Source organism: Vulpes vulpes, chromosome 12 (genome assembly GCF_048418805.1).
Source record: "Vulpes vulpes isolate BD-2025 chromosome 12, VulVul3, whole genome shotgun sequence".
NCBI lineage: Eukaryota > Metazoa > Chordata > Mammalia > Carnivora > Canidae > Vulpes > Vulpes vulpes.
Window position 1 is genome coordinate 176,972,259 of NC_132791.1, and position 18,539 is coordinate 176,990,797.

The following is an 18,539-nucleotide window of genomic DNA, read 5'->3' on the forward strand; positions in this document are numbered from 1 at the left end:
TAATGTTCTTAGATCTTTATTTTAAAAATGTGGTGTACACACATAAACTCTTCCTTCTCTCCCCTTCCCTCTCCCTCTTCTCATCTGACCTGGAGGCATTTGCTCCTACATTCTTTTCCATGGAATGCCATCCAGTATGGTATATTTTTACTGAGGTTTATTCATTCTCTTACTGATGGTCATTCACATTGTTTTTGTCTTTATCAAAAAATACAATATACATTGATAAACATATAATCTTAAATACTGGCACTTTATTTTTTCTTAGGGATAGATTCCCAGGAGTGAGACTCCTGGATTGAAGGGTATGTGTATTCTTAATGTTAGAAGAGTTACACTTTACACATTTCTAACAGCAGTGTATGAGATGAATCTTTTCCCCTGCTTCCTTGCTTGGTAGTAGACAAGATGACAATTTAGAAAGACAAAGACTTACTGGACATAGATGTTCTGGTAAATCTGTTCAGGTCACTCATATTCATATATAGTCACAGCACATCAATGACATTCAGAAGCAAGGAAGAAAAAAGGCCAGTTATAGTTGCCAGTGACAAATCTAGTGTGTGATTTATGACTGATCAGGAGAGAAACTTGGGAATCTGAAATCAATACTTTGCCTCTGAGTTATGCAAAAAGCTTTTTTTAGGTTGTTAAACATATGGAGAGATAGCTGAAAAGTCTAACTTATAACCTTTAATGTGTGAACCTTTAAAGGAAAGGCTTAACTTATACTTAAGTTCCAAAGGGAGATGCTTCTGGCTGATGACCGTGAAACTCAGGGAGTGGAAATGCCTCCTTTACACAGAATGGGGCAAAAATGCATTTCTAAAGTGGGTTGTGCACATGGACACTTAAAAAAGCATTAAGACATTTACTGACAGTTTAAATTTTTTCTCTAAAGTCTCTAAAATGTAACATTTGTGAACCACATACATATTCTACTTTTTGTAAGACAATTTGTAAAATATTAAGAGAAATAGGGAAACACACAAATAAAAGTACAAGTAATTTCTGGGTTATACAATGTTAAAAGACATGCATTTGTATGTAAACACCCCACTGCAAAGTAACTGCGCACTAGAGATGGGGCGCACTCTTCAGCTGTGGTGCCTATGGAGAGACGGCCCACAGTGGTCTGTCTCTAGATCTCCTCTTAATTCTCTCTCACGTACATATTTATATGAATAATGCTTCTAGCAACCCCAGAAACAAGCTAAAACTTCAACCTTGTCTTCTGTTTATTGAAGAGGCAGCTGAATAATGTTGGTTGGACCGACTCTCTATGCCAACGAGCAATAGGAGAAAACATATGCAACATGCCACTGAAACTCTGTTACCTATTTCCTGTGGAATGCATACTGGCTTGGAAAGGTACTGAAAAACACATGTTTAGCATGGAAAATCTTATTCATGTCCCAATTATAAGAGGACAAGGATTTCAAACTCCCAATGAGAGTGTTAAATTTACATGTGTGGATCTAAGATAGGATCACACACAACCACCAAATTCCTAAGGTACCGATCCTTAATGCTGCTGCTCAGAATATTTCATTCTTGAGTAATTCACTGTAATACAACTAAGCATGTCTATTTACAATTGGATATATGCTGATATATATTCCTTAGCTGGGCATCATATCTAACTTTGGGTATAACATTGTTCTTAGGGGACCCTGTTTTTATGTGTTTTTTGATTTGGTAGATTGTATCTCACTGTGAACTTGTACGTTCCGTCAGTACCTTTGTGCAGTTTTTCCCCAACGGGAAGGGTTAGGGTGGAAGGGTTTCCCACAGTTCCAGCTGGCTGCAGTCTCAGGGCTTTTCCCTCATGTGAACTCTCTGATGGACACTGAGTCGGGACTTCCTGCTGAAGGCCTTCCCACATTCCGAACACTCATACGGTTTCTCTCCTGTATGGATTCGTAAATGCAATCTAAGGGTTGACCTCTGGCTGAATGTTTTGCCACATTCAGTACATTCGTAGGGTTTTTCTCCCGTATGAGTTCTCATATGTATAATGAGTTGTGAGTTCTGGATAAAGGACTTTCCACATTCACTGCACTCGTAGCGTTTCTCCCCCGTGTGAATTTTCTGATGTATGATGAGGTTTGATTTCTTAAAGAAGGTTTTTGCACATTCGTTACACTCATAGGGTCGTTCTCCTGTATGAATTCTCTGGTGTGTAGTAAGTTCAAATTTCTGGGCAAATGTCTTGCCGCAATCACTGCATTCATAGGGCTTCTTCTCCATGTGTGCTCTCTGGTGTACAATGAGGTTTGACTGGTGCGTGAAAGCTTTTCCGCATTCAATACATTCAAAGGGTTTCTCCCCTGTATGAATTCTTTGATGTTTGATGAGGTTTGCCTTATGGGAGAAAGTTTTCTTACACACATTACATTCATAAGGTTTCTCTCCAGTGTGTATTCTCTTGTGACTAATGAGCAGTGACTTAAAGGAGAAAGCCTTGTCACAGTAATTACAAATAAAAGGTTGGACCAAATTTCTTATTTTCTGATGTTTAAAAATGGATTCTTTAAAGACTTTCCCACTTTTATTATATTCAGAGTATTCTAATCCATTATGGGTTTTCTCTTGCTTCAGATAGAGGAGTGCTTTTCCAAATCCATTACACTCATCAGCTCTCTTTCTTATATAGCTTCTATTACTATTAAGTAAGTCTGAATTCGATTTCAAAGTTTTTTCATATAAGTCATATTTATAGGGTACTTGCCTTAAAGAAACAAAATCTGTGCTCAGATTAAATGTTTTTCCAAAGAGATTCCCTCTTTCCTCAATTGGGGTTTGGTTTTTAAAAATGATAAATGGTCTCGCCTGCTCATCTGGGTTGCTGTGGTCCCTCTCCATCTGGTCGTCAGCCTTCCACACCTCTAGGAAAGAGCACACAAAATACGATCTGTCAGCCCCTTCCCTATAATGTTAGAGAATGTGAAATCTCCACAAATGTTCCATCGGGGGGCTGCCTCTTTAGGTAGGATTTGGTCTTCTAGTATTAAAAAGTCTCCAATGCCTGGGTGGCTCAACACCGCCGTCGGGCTCCTTGCAGGGAGCCTGCTTCTCCTTCTGCCTATGTCTCTGCCTCTCTCTCTCTCTCTGTGTGTCTTTCATGAATAAATAAATAAAATCTTTTTTTTTTTTAAGTCTCTAATGGAAATTTTGCCTAATTCTTAAACTTTGAAAAAGAAATGGAAACGGACAATGGACACAAGTAGCATTGCCAGATTACAAAATGACCCTAGAAGGTGAAATAAAAACAAAAGGCAGCAAACATGATGTGGGAAGGAGATTCAAAATTATCCTTAAGGACACCAAACAGCACGGATCAAGAAAATAAGGAGTGGGGGCAGCCCGGGTGGCTCAGCAGTTTAGCGTCGCCTTCAGCCCAGGGTGTGATCCTGGAGACCCGGGATTAAGTCCCACATTGGGCTTCCTGCACGGAGCCTACTTCTTCTGCCTGTGTGTCTGCCTCTCTCTCTCTGTGTCTCATAAATAAATTAAAAAGTCTTAACATCTTCATCTCCTTTTCTTTAAGGGAAAAAAGCCAAGGCAGATCTGAGTTTAGCAACTACCCCTCAAGCTCTGAATTACTGTGGTCTGCTCCTCTCTGCCACACAACTTCCTAAAGCCAACACTTCTCACAGGTCTGCAGAGCTGATCCTATTGCAAAGATCCAAATCTCTAAAGTCTGACTTTTGCAAATGGATGTCAAGACCCAGAACTATTTTGTGGGAAACAGAAAATTAATCAAGGGTCCAAGAGCCTTTTGACAGAAACATTTTACTACTTTTTTCTACTACAATATTTTTCTAATATGTTCCATTTCTTCTTAAACCAATCTTGTCCCTGCTTTTATTTGAAGGAAATTTACCCAACCCTTGACCTTTAATAACCTTTATTTTCATCTATGTGTTCCTGATTATTCCTGACTCTTGTGATCTTGCTGCCATTTGTGTTTAGGACAATATCACCCCACACTAAAAAAAAAATAAGTGTGTGTGTGTATAATCTGTATTTTCCTTAAGGTTGTTAAGCCAATTTCATGACCTAAAATATCAAAGTCACCATTCTGGCAAGCAGAGAATACAAATGAAAGAGCACAACTAATCACAAAGGCTTAAGACAGGTAGACAAATGCCAAATGTGAAAGGATACTTCACATTTGTAAGTACTTCACATTGAAATGTGTAAGACTGATACTTTAGGGGTATGATTCTGAGACCTGAGGAATATAGGTCATCCAGTTTGGCCATCTCTGAAGGTTTGGAGATCTGAAAAATTGATTCTTAAAAAATATTTTAGGGGTACCTAGGTGGCTCAGTCAGTTAAGCATCTGCCTTCAGCTCAGGTCATGGTCCTGGGATCGCGCCCCACATTGGGCTCCTTGCTCAGCAGGGAGTCTACTCCTTCCTCTGCCCCTCCCTGCTGCTTGCACTCTCGCGAGTGGGTACGCACTCTCAAATAGATAAAATCTTTTAAAAAAATTTGAAATATTTCAACCCATTCATAATCCCTAGGCTATCATTTCCATTGGCTTCTGGTTCTCCTTCCCTCTTTCACCATCTTCCCTAGAAAGTTGTGAACTTGCAATTCTTAATATGCTATCTATACCTCTTCCTGATGCTTGAAAATTATATCTGGTTTGATAATATCAGAGAACTTGCTACTGGAACATAGCTTCTAACTGCTTTGACTTCTGAAATCCCTAAAATAAAGAGTGCAGACTCTCAAGTTCTTCCTTATTGCTCAGCTTTAACAACTGAAGCTCAAGGCCAAAACTACTTTGTAATTCAGAAGCTCAGAATTTTTGGTTAATGCAGGAAGTACATAAATCATAGGCAAACACTGAACTACACCCGAAAGCTGTCCTTACCCACTGACAGTAAGTTGCTATAATTCTCCAGCATCACATCCATGTACAGGATCCTCTGTGAGGGGTCCAGTTGCTCCCATTCCTCCTGAGTGAAGTCCACAGTCACATCCGTGAATGAAACAGATCCCTGAAATGGCATATTGCTATTCATTCTGAAATGATCAACATTTGGTGATGTAGAAAGGATACGGGAAAACTTATTCTTACCTTGTTATAAAACATTCACTCACCATGAAAATTTATATAGAATACCAGTTATACATCTTCAAGGTTTCATGTTTCCAAAAATATTTTTTATAATAGTTAAAGCATTTATTTAGATTCCCCTATACCTCTGGCACTATCATAGCTGACAAGCATCTAAGATTATAAAACAGTGTTCTCTGAAAATGTATATATGGAGATTAATACATAAATATGCAGTATTTAGTGTTACCAGGGCAGAGATGGTGCTCTGGTGTTTTTGTGGTATCAAACCAGACAGTATTAAAGAGTCAATTAAAGCTTTGAATATTTAAAGGCAAAATATGAACTTCTAATTATAAGACAAAATGTCAGGCATAAACAGAACTCTACCATATCCAAGTGATAAAAATGATAGGCAGAAATAAAAAAGTGGACCTATATCAAGCTAAAAGTGTTCTGCACAGAAAGGAAACCATCAATATAAGGAAAAGGCAACCTACTGAATGGAATAAAATACTTGCAAATCATCTGATACGGGGTTAACATCCAAAATCTACAAAGAACTCACGGCTCAATAGCAAAACAATCCAATCAAAAAATGGGTAGATCTGAACAGACATTTTTCCAAAGAAGACCTATATATGGCCAACAGGTACATGAGAAGATTGCTCAACCCATCACTAATCGATTACCTCATATCTGTTAGAATGGCTCTTATCAAAAAGATAAGAAATGTTGGTGAGGATGTGGAGAAAAGGGAACCCTTGTGGACTGTTGGTGGAAAGGTAAATGGTGGAAAGGTAAACTGGTATAGCCACTAAGGAATACAGTATGAAGCCACGTCAAAAAACACAACTATCACATGACCCAGCAATTCCACTTCTGGTATTTATCCAAAGAAAACAAAAACTAACTTGAAAAGATCTATGCACTCCCATATTCGCTGCAGCCTTATTTATGATAGCCAAGATATGGAAACAACCTAAGTGTCCAATGACGAATGGAAAAGGAAATGTGGCAAGCACAATGGACTATTACTCAGGTAAAAAAGAAAATTTGTGGTCACTTGTGACGACATGGACGGATCTTGAGGCTATCATGCTAAGCGAAATAAGTCAGAGAAAGACAAATACTGTATCATTTCACCTATATGTGGAATCTAGAACAACCCCAAAATAACCAAGCTCATGAATACAGAGAACAGACTGGATGCCAGAGTGGAGGGTGGGGAGTCGGCAAAATGGGGGAAGAGGGTTTGTTAAAAAGATACAAACGTCCAATTATAAGCAAAGATGTGTGATGTAATGTGCAGCACAGTGACTACAATTAACAATACAGTACTGCATATGTGAAAGTTGCTAAACTCTCATCACAAGGAAAAAAAAACTAATGTGTATAGTAATGGATGTTTATCAGAATCACTGTGGTGATCATTTAGCAATATATATTGAGTCATTACACTGCACATATGAAACTAATAATTCTACGTCATTATACCTCAAAAAATTTTTTAAAAATGTTCACACATTTTACATTAAGAGCCCAAAGCTGGAAAAACAAATGTTTATCAATAATAGATTAATATCCTATGGTATATTAAAACAACTGAGTCCTATAAAGCAATGGAAATGAACTAATTCCAGCCACACAGGGAGGATTTCACAAGAGCTTCAAGAATCCTGGCTAATATCTATTTCTTGGCCTGAATGGTGGCTACATGGATTTTTTTTTAGGATTTTATTTATTTATTCATGAGAGACACACAGAGAGAGAGAGAGAGAGAGGCAGAAACACAGGCAGAGGGAGAAGCAGGCTCCATGCAGGGAGCCTGACGTGGGACTCGATCCGGGGTCTCCAGGATCAGGCCCTGGACTGAAGGCGGCACTAAACTGCTGAGCCACCGGGGCTGCCCGGCTACACGGATTTTATTCATCTACATCCACTTGACCAAATGATAGGTACAATAAGAACTTTTGTATGGCTGCCAGACCAACAAGGAGGATAAACCTGTGGCACATTACTTTGACTCAAATAAATTAACTTTGACTACAATAATTTAGAAATGACTCCAACATCAAATGTGAAACTATTTTGTTTTTTTTTTTCTCAGTGTTATTCTTCCATACTCTATACAAACAACTAAAAAAATTGTTGGATGAAACATAATTATGATCCAAGAGCATTAAAAGTGATATAAAGCATGACTGACTTGAAAGACTTTTGTCAAGACAGTATATTTTCCATCTGGAATGAATTTGGTGTTCTGGGTAGAAAGCCTATGCCCTGAGTAGATATTTGACATCTAGAGCAGACTATTTTTTAATACTCCTTCCTCAACTCTTCAGACTGTTAGATCTTAACTTATGATGGGGTTACACCCTGATAAACTATAATTGTGAAAATATCTTAAGTTGAAAATGCATTTAGTACACCTAACCCACTAAACATTGTAGCTCTGCTTAGCCTACCTTAAATGTGCTCAGAACATTGACATTAGCGGACATGTGGGCAAAATCACTCAACTCTAAGCCTATTTTACAATTAAGTGTTGAATATTTCATATAATCTATTTAAATCTATACTGAAATGATAAACAGAATAGCTGTATGGTACAGAATGGTTTTAAGTCTACTGGTTGTTTACCCTCTTGATCATGTGGCTGAGTGGGAGCTGTGGTTTGCTGCCACTGCCCACCATTACAAGAATATCCTACCACACAGTGTTTGCCCAGGCAAAGTTCAAAATTCCAAGTACAGTTTCTACTGAATGTGTATTGCTTTCACAACACTGTAAAGCAAAAAAAATCATAAGTTAAACAATCTCATGCTGGGGGCTTTCTACACATCTAAACTGTTGCCTCAACTTCACTTTTGAGTACAAGAATTTTCTTTAACCTATTCACATTTTCTCTATTCTGAATCTATAATCTTTCATCTTCAGTTATGACCTTTGATTCCTTAGGCCTTTGTGATTCTTCCCAACTGTCACTGTCCATGTAAGATTCCATACCTCCAAAATCTAGATTACACTTGTCACCATCTTTAAAACCCTTGCCCTACTGACTTCTCAGCATCTCCCATTCATAACTCCTAGCCTTGGGAAAAATTTTAAGAAAACAAAGGACATAAAGGTCTGAGTATTACAAATGACCTAGTTATACTCCACAAATTTGCAAGTAGCTTAATCAGCATTATTTCATGACATCTTCTAGGATTTTTTAGCCACTTGGCATGAAAGTAGAGAATGTAGGGATCCCTGGGTGGCGCAGCGGTTTGGCGCCTGCCTTTGGCCCGGGGCGCGATCCTGGAGACCCGGGATCGAATCCCACGTCGGGCTCCCGGTGCATGGAGCCTGCTTCTCCCTCTGCCTATGTCTCTGCTTCTCTCTCTCTCACTGTGTGCCTATCATAAATAAATAAAATTTAAAAAAAAAAATTAAAAAAAAAAAAAAAAAAGAGAATGTAGGTCGTGGGTCATACCTGAGATTAAGGCCATGGAGGGTCAACAATCAGAGAATCAACATTTTCTCAGTAGTAAATATTTATTACTATTATCAGATCGCTTCTAAAGTTATAGTTCAAAAAACAAGATCACTAGGAAATTTCCAAGGGACTAAATTAAGTACTAGGGACACAAAAAGCAAGACCAATCTTCCCCTTATAGGCAAGCTAGAGAACCCCTCCAGTCTTTCATCTGTTTACTGTTTCCACTGCCACCCCAATTATTACAAAAGCCTCCTCTTATTTTCTGTCTCCTCTTATTCTCATCTACCTTATATTCTAAAACTAACATCATTTTTCTAAAGAGTAGCTCTAGTATATGATACCTTGAGTAGATACTGAAAACTAATAAATAACTATCTCAGTATTCAACATCATTCAAATTTCTTTTCCAACCCTCTTTCCCATGGCTCTCCTCTCTATGAAAGATCTTTCCAGGAAGATCACATTCTAGATTACTTAGGTGTGATCCTTTCATATTTTGAGTTTCTGCTCAGTTTTAAACCCAGGGATATTTTATATTTCTTGTGGCAATTTTACCTTGCTTTCTTTTGTTAAATGTGCCTTATTCCTTCCACTTCCCCCACTAGATAATTTTTAAGATTTTATTTATTCATGAGAGACACAGAGAGAGGCAGAAACACAGGCAGAAGGAGAAGCAGGCGCCCCACAAGGAGCCCTATCCTATGTGAGACTCGATCCCAGGTCCTGGGGTAATGACCTGAGCTGAAGGCAGATGCCCAACAAGTGAGCCACCCAGGCGTCCTGATAAAATTTTTTAGACTAGAAATTGTATCTTGTTCATCTTTATATTCCTGTTAGCACAAAGTACATTAGTATGTTAGGCACAAATAAAATAATGCTAAACTGAATGGAGTATTCAGTTTTATTTTTCATTATTTTCTTCTTCCTGGAGACATGCCACATAATTCCTATAGCAACATCCTAAGTAGCCAGCCAAAATAATATAGTATCTGTACTGTTCATACTCAGATTATGTAAAGATTTTTTTTTTTAAAGATTTTATTCATCTATTCATGAAAGACACACACAGAGAGAGAGGCAGAGACATAGGCAGAGGGAGAAGCAGGCTCCATGCAGGACCCGATCCTGGGACCTCAGGGTCACGCCCTGGGCCAAAGGCAGGCGCCAAACCACTGAGCCACCCAGAGATCCCCAGATTATGTAAAGATTTTGGTAATATTTGCTAAATCCTAATATATGGCTCATTTCTCTAAGATGTCATCATGCATGCTCCAATATGCTTGTCTCCTCATTAAAAATGCTTTTTATTCAGTTTTTTTTTAAAGATTATTTATTTATTCATGAGAAACACACACACACACAGAGAGAGAGAGAGAGAGAGAGAGAGAGAGAGGGGCAGAGACACAGGCAGAGAGAGAAGCAGGCTCCATGCAGGGAGCCCAATGCGGGACTTGATCCCGGGTCTCCAGGATCACACCCTGGGCTGAAGTCAGCACTAAACCGTTGAGCCACCTGGGCTGCCCTTTATTCAGTTTTAATCTATATGTTACTAGATCAATTCTAGCTTTATTTGTACTTGACAATTTCATTTGTATCTGGATATCAGTTTTACTAGTGGTTAAGCTTTTCATCACCCAAGATATGATCACTCCATTCACGAAGTAAAAGTGAAATCACCTCCACATTGTCAGCATAACATACGTAGAGACAAACAATGTGACTTGTCATCACCCAGGCATAAGTCATGGGTCACAAGGGCACCTGGGTGGCTCAGTGGTTGTGTCTGCCTTTGGCTCAAAGCGTGATCCTGGGATCCTGGGGTCCTGGGATTGAGTTTTTCATCCAGCTCCCCATAGGGAGCCTGCTTCTCCCTCTACCTAGGTCTCTGCCTCTCTGTGTCTCTCATGAATAAATAAATGAAATCTTAAAAAAAAAAAAAAAGTAAAAAAAAAAAAAAGTCATGGGCCACATAACCTCTCACAAAAGAAAGAAAAGAAAGGAACAGCACAGAGTAAAACTAAGCAGGAAAGAAAGAATATTAGAAAACATATTTTTAAAATATGTAACTGGATTTAACAGCAGGTTAAACACACCTTAAAAAGATGACTTGAAAACTGGATAGGTCAGTAAGGAACGGAGACTGAAACTGAGAAAGAACAAAGGATGGGAACACATCAAAGAGACTAAAAGGCACATGGTTTTAAACTAAAAAGGCATAATATGGGGCAGCCCGGGTGGCTCAGTGATTTAGCGCTGCCTTTGGTCCAGGGCCTGATCCTGGAGCCCCGGGATCGAGTCCCGAGTCAGGCTCCCTGCATGAAGCCTGCTTCTCTCTCTACCTGTGTCTCTCTGCCTCTCTCTCTCTCTGTCTCTCATGAATGAATAAATAATCTTTTTTTTTTTTTTTTTTTTTATGATAGTCACACAGAGAGAGAGAGGCAGAGACACAGGCAGAGGGAGAAGCAGGCTCCATGTACTGGGAGCCCAACGTGGGATTCGATCCCGGGTCTCCAGGATCGCGCCCTGGGCCAAAGGCAGGCGCTAAACCACTGCGCCACCCAGGGATCCCAATAAATAATCTTTTAAAAAATAAATAAAAAATAAAAAGGCATAATATACTTGTAGTTGGGAGTCCCAGCACAAGAGGCAAAATGCAAGGAAACTACATGGAGACAATGGCTTAGAATTTTCCAAAACAGCTCACACATCAGACCATCAAACACCATTAACCCCAAAAAGAACAAATACAAAGAAAAACACACTTATATACACTATACAACTGCTAAAAATCCCAGAGGAAAAAAGATGCACTGCCTACAAAGGCACAATAAAACTGACAGCTGACTTTTCAACAGAAACAATGTAAACCAGAAAATAACAGAATATCTTTAAAGTGCTGAAGATACTAGAAAATGAGTTGGCAAACTTTCTAAAAAGGGTCAAGCAGTAAATGTTTTTGATTCTGCAGACCACATGCAGTCCCAACTATAACCAATAAAGTCTGTCATTGTATGGAGACAGCCGCCATAGGAAATATGTAAATAAATGGGCATGGCTATGTTCCAATAAAACTTGATTTATGGACACTGAAATGTGAATCTCATAATTTTCACACCATGAAATACTATTCTTTTGATTTTTTTTTTACTAGCCATTAAAAATGTAAAAAACACTCTTAAGCTGTAGGCCATACCAAAGAAAGCAGAAGGCCATTTGGCTCACGGGCATAAGTTCAACAACCTGATTTAAAATGATGGCTACTAGGCACCTGGGTGGCTCAGTGGGTTAAGCACCTGCCTTTGGGTCAGGTCATGATCTCAGGGTTTTAGGATCAAGCCCCATATCAGGCTTCTTGCTCAGTGAGGAGTCTGCTTCTCCTTCTCTTCCTCCTTCCTGCTTGTGATCTCTCTCTCTCAAATAAATAAATACAATCTTAAAAAAAATGGTAGCTACTAAATAATAAATGTCAGGTAAGTGTTAGCTATTTTTATTTACTACTATTGAATGATATGAACCATAAAGAAGAGTCAGTTGGATGCAAAAAACATCAGGGAGCAAAAAAGTCAGCAAAATATGTTGTTAAAATAAGTATATATGGGGTATGGGAAGAAGGTATTAAATAGTTAGCTGAAACTAATTTTAGGATTCCAGCAATTGTAGCAGAGGGAAAATAGGAAAATATTGTGTTTGGAAGGAAAATATAAATTGTGATTAACTTTTTAAACTTTGTTTAAAATATAAACAACAAAAGAGTAAGCTAAATCGTTAAAAGAATGGAAATAGGGGTGCCTTAAAAAAAAAAAAAAAAGGAAATAGGGGTGCCTTGATGGCTCAGCTGGTTAAGCATCCAACTCTTGGTTGGGCTCCGCATGGAGTCTGTTTAAAATTCTTTCTCCCTCTCCCTCTTCCCATCCCCTTCACTCTCTAAAATAAATATGTAAAATCTTAAAAAAAAAAAAAATGGAAATATATTTTGACAGACCAGTAGAGGAAGAAAAGTGCTAAAAGTGCCAAGAGAAAGAAAAGCCTGCTTCTCTCACTCTCTCTGCTGTTCCCCCCACCTGTGTTCCCTGGCTTACTATCAAATAAATGAAATCTTAAAAAAAAAAAAAAAAGAATAAACATTTATTTATTTATGTATTAGAGATTTTATTTATTCATGAGAGACACACAGAGAAAGAGAGAGAGAGAGAGAGAGAGAGACAGAGACACAGGCAGAGGGAGAAGCAGGCTCCATGTAGGGAGCCTGATGTGGGACTCGATCCTGGGTCTCCAGTATCAGGCCCTGGGCTGAAGGTGCGCTAAACCACTGAGCCACCCGGGCTGCCCCAAATAAACATTTAATAAAAGGTTAAGACCCTTAGATAATCTTTTTAAGGTTTATTTATTTTAGTGGGGGAGAGACAGAGGGAGACCAAAAGAGAAATTTAAGTAGACTCTATGCTGAGTGCAGAGCCAAACAGGGAGCTCAGTCTCATAATTCTGAGAACAGGACTCAAGCTGAAACCAAGAGTTGGACACTTTGATGCTTAACCAACTGTGTTACCCAGGTGCCCCCAGAGAGTTAAAAAAAAAAAAACAACAAACAAAACCACAAACTTTTTTACAAAAGGCAATCTTAAATAACAAAGTTTCAAAATAAAAGGCACTTAGAAAAGCTGGCATAGGAACCTCAATGATTAAAAAATTAGTGAAAAGAGATTCCAAAAATATGTATATGCCACAACTCCCAAATTCTATAAGCTCTATTTAATGCATACAAAAGAATGAAAAAAAGAAAGTGGATACAACTGCACACAACTTATAATACTGGCTACCTCTAAAGTGGGGAGACAGGACGCCTGGGTGGCTCAGTGGTTCGGCACATCTGTCTTCGGCTCAGGGTGTGATCCTGGAGTACCAGGATGGAGTCCCGCATCGGGCTCCCTGCACGGAGCCTGCTTCTCCCTCTGCCTATGTTCCTGCCTCTCTCTGTGTGTGTCTCTCATGAATAAATAAAATCTTTAAAAAAATTTTTTTTAAAAAGTGAGGAGACAAGCTTTAATGGTTAAGAGGATTTTAGTACTGAATAAGGTGATTTAATGCCAGGAGTGACAGCCTGCTAGGGAGATCAGAGAACCATGACTGTGAGAAAGAGTAAGAGAGAGAGAATTCAAGTATGAACTATATAACATAAAGAAAAAATACTTACATATATACACATAGTGTACACACACACACACACAGAGTATGGAAGAAAATAGGCCAAGATGTTAAGTCTTGACTACTGGATACTGCAACAGATTCATAGTTATTAGAAAGAACCATTTGAAATTGATGCCATTCAACCGTTTTGATATACAAATCATGCACTTTCATATAGCTCAACATAATACAATTTTATTGGTATTTCTCTGCATTTTCACACTTTACAAAATCAAACAAAGGTGAGAAAAAATATAAACTACCATGCTGCAAACAGGAATTAAAAAACAATCAGAAAATTTTACAATCCTGAATACAAAGAGGAAAGCCTACTAGTTTCAGTAGAGAACTGAAAGGTCACATTCTGGTAAGTAGAAAGGCCTTTGGACTTCATGCCTACAACACTAAAAAGCAATCACTTTGAAATTCTGAAAGAGAAAAACAATAAAAGCTGGACAAATATATAAAACAATTTGCAGGCACTGGAGAGCAACCATTGCAGGGCTATAATTATTGAAAGGACAGTGAACATGAGGGGAACCCTACATCCACAATGATGATAAAAGTGCTGAAAAATCAATCTTGAATTCTATATACAGCAAAAACCTCCCTAAAGGTATTTCTAAATGGTAGCACAGAGAAATAGAACCTAAGCAGCAAATGGCACTGCTGCTACATTGAAAAAATAAAAATTAGGGATCCCTGGGTGGCGCAGCGGTTTAGCGCCTGCCTTTGACCCGGGATACGATCCTGGAGACCCGGGATCGAGTCCACGTCAGGCTCCCAGTGCATGGAGCCTGCTTCTCCCTCTGCCTGTGTCTCTGCCTCTCTCTCTCTCTCTCTCTGTGACTATCATAAATAAAAATAAAAATAAAAATTAAAATTAAAATTAAAAAAAAAGAAAAAAGAAAAATTAGCATTTGGGTCTGCAAAGCAACTGAGATTTGGAGGCAAGGTAATGAAGATAAAGAAGACACAGAAAAGGGGCTCTAAAATTCACCTCAGATCTTTGGCTGGTTCCTAATATGTGCAGGTAGGGGAAGTCTCTAGGAGAAATAGCAGATGGCAATAGTTTTGTTCTGGTAGGTAAGTTGTTGGCAAAACAAAATTTAACATATTTTGTTATGTGTCATACTTGCGTCCAGCATATAAACAAAAATTACTAGACATATGGAACACCAAAAAAGCAGTGATAAGATGCTTTTTTTTAAAAAAAGGGGGGGGAGAGATGAGAGATGAACAGTCAACAGTCTATATGCAGAGATAATCCACTGATTACAGTTACTGCATAAGACTTCTGGGGATCCCTGGGTGGCTCACCAGTTTAGCGCCTGCCTTCGGCCCAGGGCGTGATCCTGGAGTCCCAGGATCACATCCTGCTCCCTGTGTGGGGCCTGCTTCTCCCTCTGCCTATGTCCCTGTCTCTCTCTCTCTCTCTGTGTCTCTCATGAATAAATAAAAAAAATCTTAAAAAAATCTTAAAAAAAAAAAAAAAACCTTCAGATTAACTATAAAGCAGTATGTAAAAGAATACAGAAAGGGGTGCCTGGCTGGCTCAGTTGGTAGAGCATGTGACTCTTGATCTTGGAGTCATGAGTTCAAGCCCCACATTGCGGGTACAGTTTACCTAATAGAAAAAAAAAATACAGAGAAAAAGATGGATAATGCATATAAAAATATGGGAATATTTCAACAAAGAACTAGAATCTACAAAAAGGAAGCAGATGGACATACAGAACTGCAAAATATATTTTTTAAATAAAAAGATCATTTATTTGAGACACAGAGAGAGAGAGCATGCACGTGAGTTGGGGGGACAAGACAGAGGGAGATGGAGAAGCAGACTCCCCCATGAGTAGGAAGCCCAACATGGGGCTGGATCCCAGGACCCTGGAATCACACTTGAGTGGAAGGCAGACACTTAACTGACTGAGCCACCCAGGCACCCCTGCAAAATATAGTTTTTAACTAAAATTAAGAACTCACAGTATAGACTTTAATAGAAGACTAGACACAGGAGAAAACAAGAATGGACTTGAAAACAAGCCAATAGGGATCCCTGGGTGGCGCAGTGGTTTGGCGCCTGCCTTTGGCCCAGGGCGCGATCCTGGAGACCCGGGATCGAATCCCACGTTGGGCTCCCGGTGCATGGAGCCTGCTTCTCCCTCTGCCTGTGTCTCTGCCTCTCTCTCTCTCTCTCACTGTGTGCCTATCATAAAAATAAAAAAAAGAAAAAGAAAAAAAAAAGAAAACAAGCCAATAAAAATATTTTCAAGTTAAAACAGAGAGGAAAAAAAAATGGAGGAAAACCCAAAACATAAGAAATGTGAGATATGCCCAAAAAGTTTAATGTACTACTGGTTAAAATATTTTTCAAAATAAAGGTAGGGACATCTGGGTAGTTCAGTCATTTAAGTGTCTGCCTTCGGCTCTGGTCATGATCCCAGGGTTCCGGTATCGAGCCACACACTGGGTTCCCTATGCAATGAGGAGTCTGCTTCTTCCTCTCCCCCCTGCTCATGCATGTACATGCTCTGTCTCTCTAATAAATATATAAAATCTTTAAAAACAAAAGTAAAACAAGGGTGTCTGGGTGGCTCAAATGGTTGGGTGTCTGCCTTCGGCTGGGGTCATGATCTCTGGGTCCTGGGATCAAACCCAAGTTGGGGTCCCTGCTCAGTGAGGAGTTTCCTTCTCCCTCTGCCTCTCCCCTCCACTTATGTGCTCTCTCAAATGAATAAATAAAATCTTTTTTAAAAAAGGTAAACTACGGATGCCTGGGTGGCTCAGTGGTTGGGTGGCTGATTTCGAATCAGGTTGTGATCCCAGGATCCGGGACTGGGTCCCGCATTGGACTCCTTGTGTGGAGCCTGCTTCTCCCTCTGCCTGCATCTCTGCCCCCCCCCCCCCATCTGTGTCTCTCATGAATAAAGAAATCTTTAAAAAAAAAAAAAAAAAAGGTAAACTAAAGGGCAGCCTGGGTGGCTCAGCGGTTAAGTACACCTTCAGCCCAGAGTGTGATCCTGGAGACCCGGGATTGAGTCCCACGTTGGGCTCCCTGCATGGAGCCTGCTTCTTCTTCTGCCTGTGTCTCTGCCTCTCTCTGTCTCTGTGTTGTGTCTCTCATGAATAAATACAATATATTTTTAAAAAAAGGCAAACTAGGGGATCCCTGGGTGGCTCAGCAGTTTGGCGCCTGCCTTTGGCCCAGGACGTGATCCTGGAGTCCCGGGATGGAATCCCATGTCGGGCTCCCTGCATGGAGCCTGCTTCTCCCTCTGCCTGTCTCTCTGCCTCTCTCTCTCTCTCTCTCTATCATGAATGAATGAATAAATAAATAAATAAATAAATCTTTAAAAAAAAAAGGTAAACTAAAAGCATATATAGAGATAAAAGCTTCAAGAATTCACTGCAATATCATGTTCCTGGATCATACTGAGGTACTATAATAATAATTCAAGGTGATTTAGGTGATTAGTAAAGTATATAAGCTGTAATCCCTACAGAAACCACTTTAAAAATACACCACAAAAGCACTAATCATAAAAAGGTAAGTATGGCTGTATTTATATAACCACAGATAAAGACAGGCATTCCAAAATGATAGAAAGATAAATCCATCAGGAAAACAGAATAATAAACGCACATGCACTCAATAACACAGCTTCAAATTACATCAAGCAAAACCAGACAGAACTAGAGCAATGAATGGACACATACACATTCATACTATCTATCAAGCAAGTATCACAACAGAATGAAGACATTTTCAGAAATGCAAAGTCTAAAAAAAAATCTCTCTTACTTTTTTTTTTTTTTTTTTTGATAGTCACACAGAGAGAGAGAGGGGCAGAGACACAGGCAGAGGGAGAAGCAGGCTCCATGCACCGGGAGCCCGACGTGGGATTCGATCCCAGGTCCCCAGGATCGCGCCCTGGGCCAAAGGCAGGCGCCAAACCACTGCGCCACCCAGGGATCCCTTACATACCCTTTCTTAAGAAGATACTGGAGAACGTACTCCAATAAAACAAAAGTAACCCAAATAAGACAAAGACATGGGAAGAGGCAGACAATAACAGAGCTGAAGGAAATCCCTAGGAGAAGAATGAAAGAGACTGCAGGATGACAGTGATTCTCTACTGATTCCAAACTGCTTGTCATATAGTTTGGAATAGTGTAATTCAAAAGCAGGCATCTTGAGGGCTGTCATAAACAAGATGCCAACTGTATTATACCACCTTTTTAACCTGAGGGCAGAATGCCTGGGTAAGCCTGGCTCAGATTCTTATCTGTACTCGGTTTGACTTGTTTGGAACATGTGCTGATCTAGGATGCCTTGGATCAGGTAAGGACACTCACTTCTTGTGTTCTGCTTTGATCTACTCCTGAGAGTTGGCAGTTGACCAATGAGCTAAGAAGCAAAGAATACAGAGCAACCCACTTGCTCTAATTATATTTCTACCAGAAATTCAATACCTGATCCATACTTTGACCCTGCCAGATGGCCCAATCCCATGAGCCCTATGTTTTCCTATGTTTCTCATGACCTTGCCAATGACTTCTCCAAATGGGATTTTTGGAAACTCTCAGAAAAGCTGAAGCCAGACTATGACTCAGAAATTCTATTCAGCTCATCTTCTCCTAGAAGCCTTTATTCATTAACAGCAAAATTTCTAGACACAACTAGACTTACGCTTACTTGATAATTTTTGCCACACTGTTCTCCAGTAAGGCCATATCATTTCAGACTATCACTAATAACACAAGTGGTTACATCTCTTTAGCAAATACTGGCTG

General features: G+C 39.4%; 1 protein-coding gene across 6 annotated transcripts in view; it reads right to left on the reverse strand.

The window, feature by feature from the left end:
• The window catches only part of ZFP1 (ZFP1 zinc finger protein), a 27,470-nt gene continuing 8,931 nt past the window's right edge, over positions 1–18,539 (reverse strand). For 4 of the 6 annotated variants that reach the window (XM_025993052.2, XM_025993054.2, XM_072731518.1 and 1 more), the window contains 2 exons: positions 4,889–5,015; positions 1–2,888 (listed from right to left, as the gene is read on the reverse strand). In XM_025993052.2, coding sequence (XP_025848837.1) covers positions 1,813–2,888; positions 4,889–5,015 — 1,203 coding nt within the window. In that variant the 3' untranslated portion in view covers positions 1–1,812. Of the gene's footprint in view, positions 2,889–4,888; positions 5,041–18,539 lie in introns of all 6 variants that reach the window. The other 2 variants (XM_025993051.2, XM_072731519.1) reach the window with 1 other exon arrangement.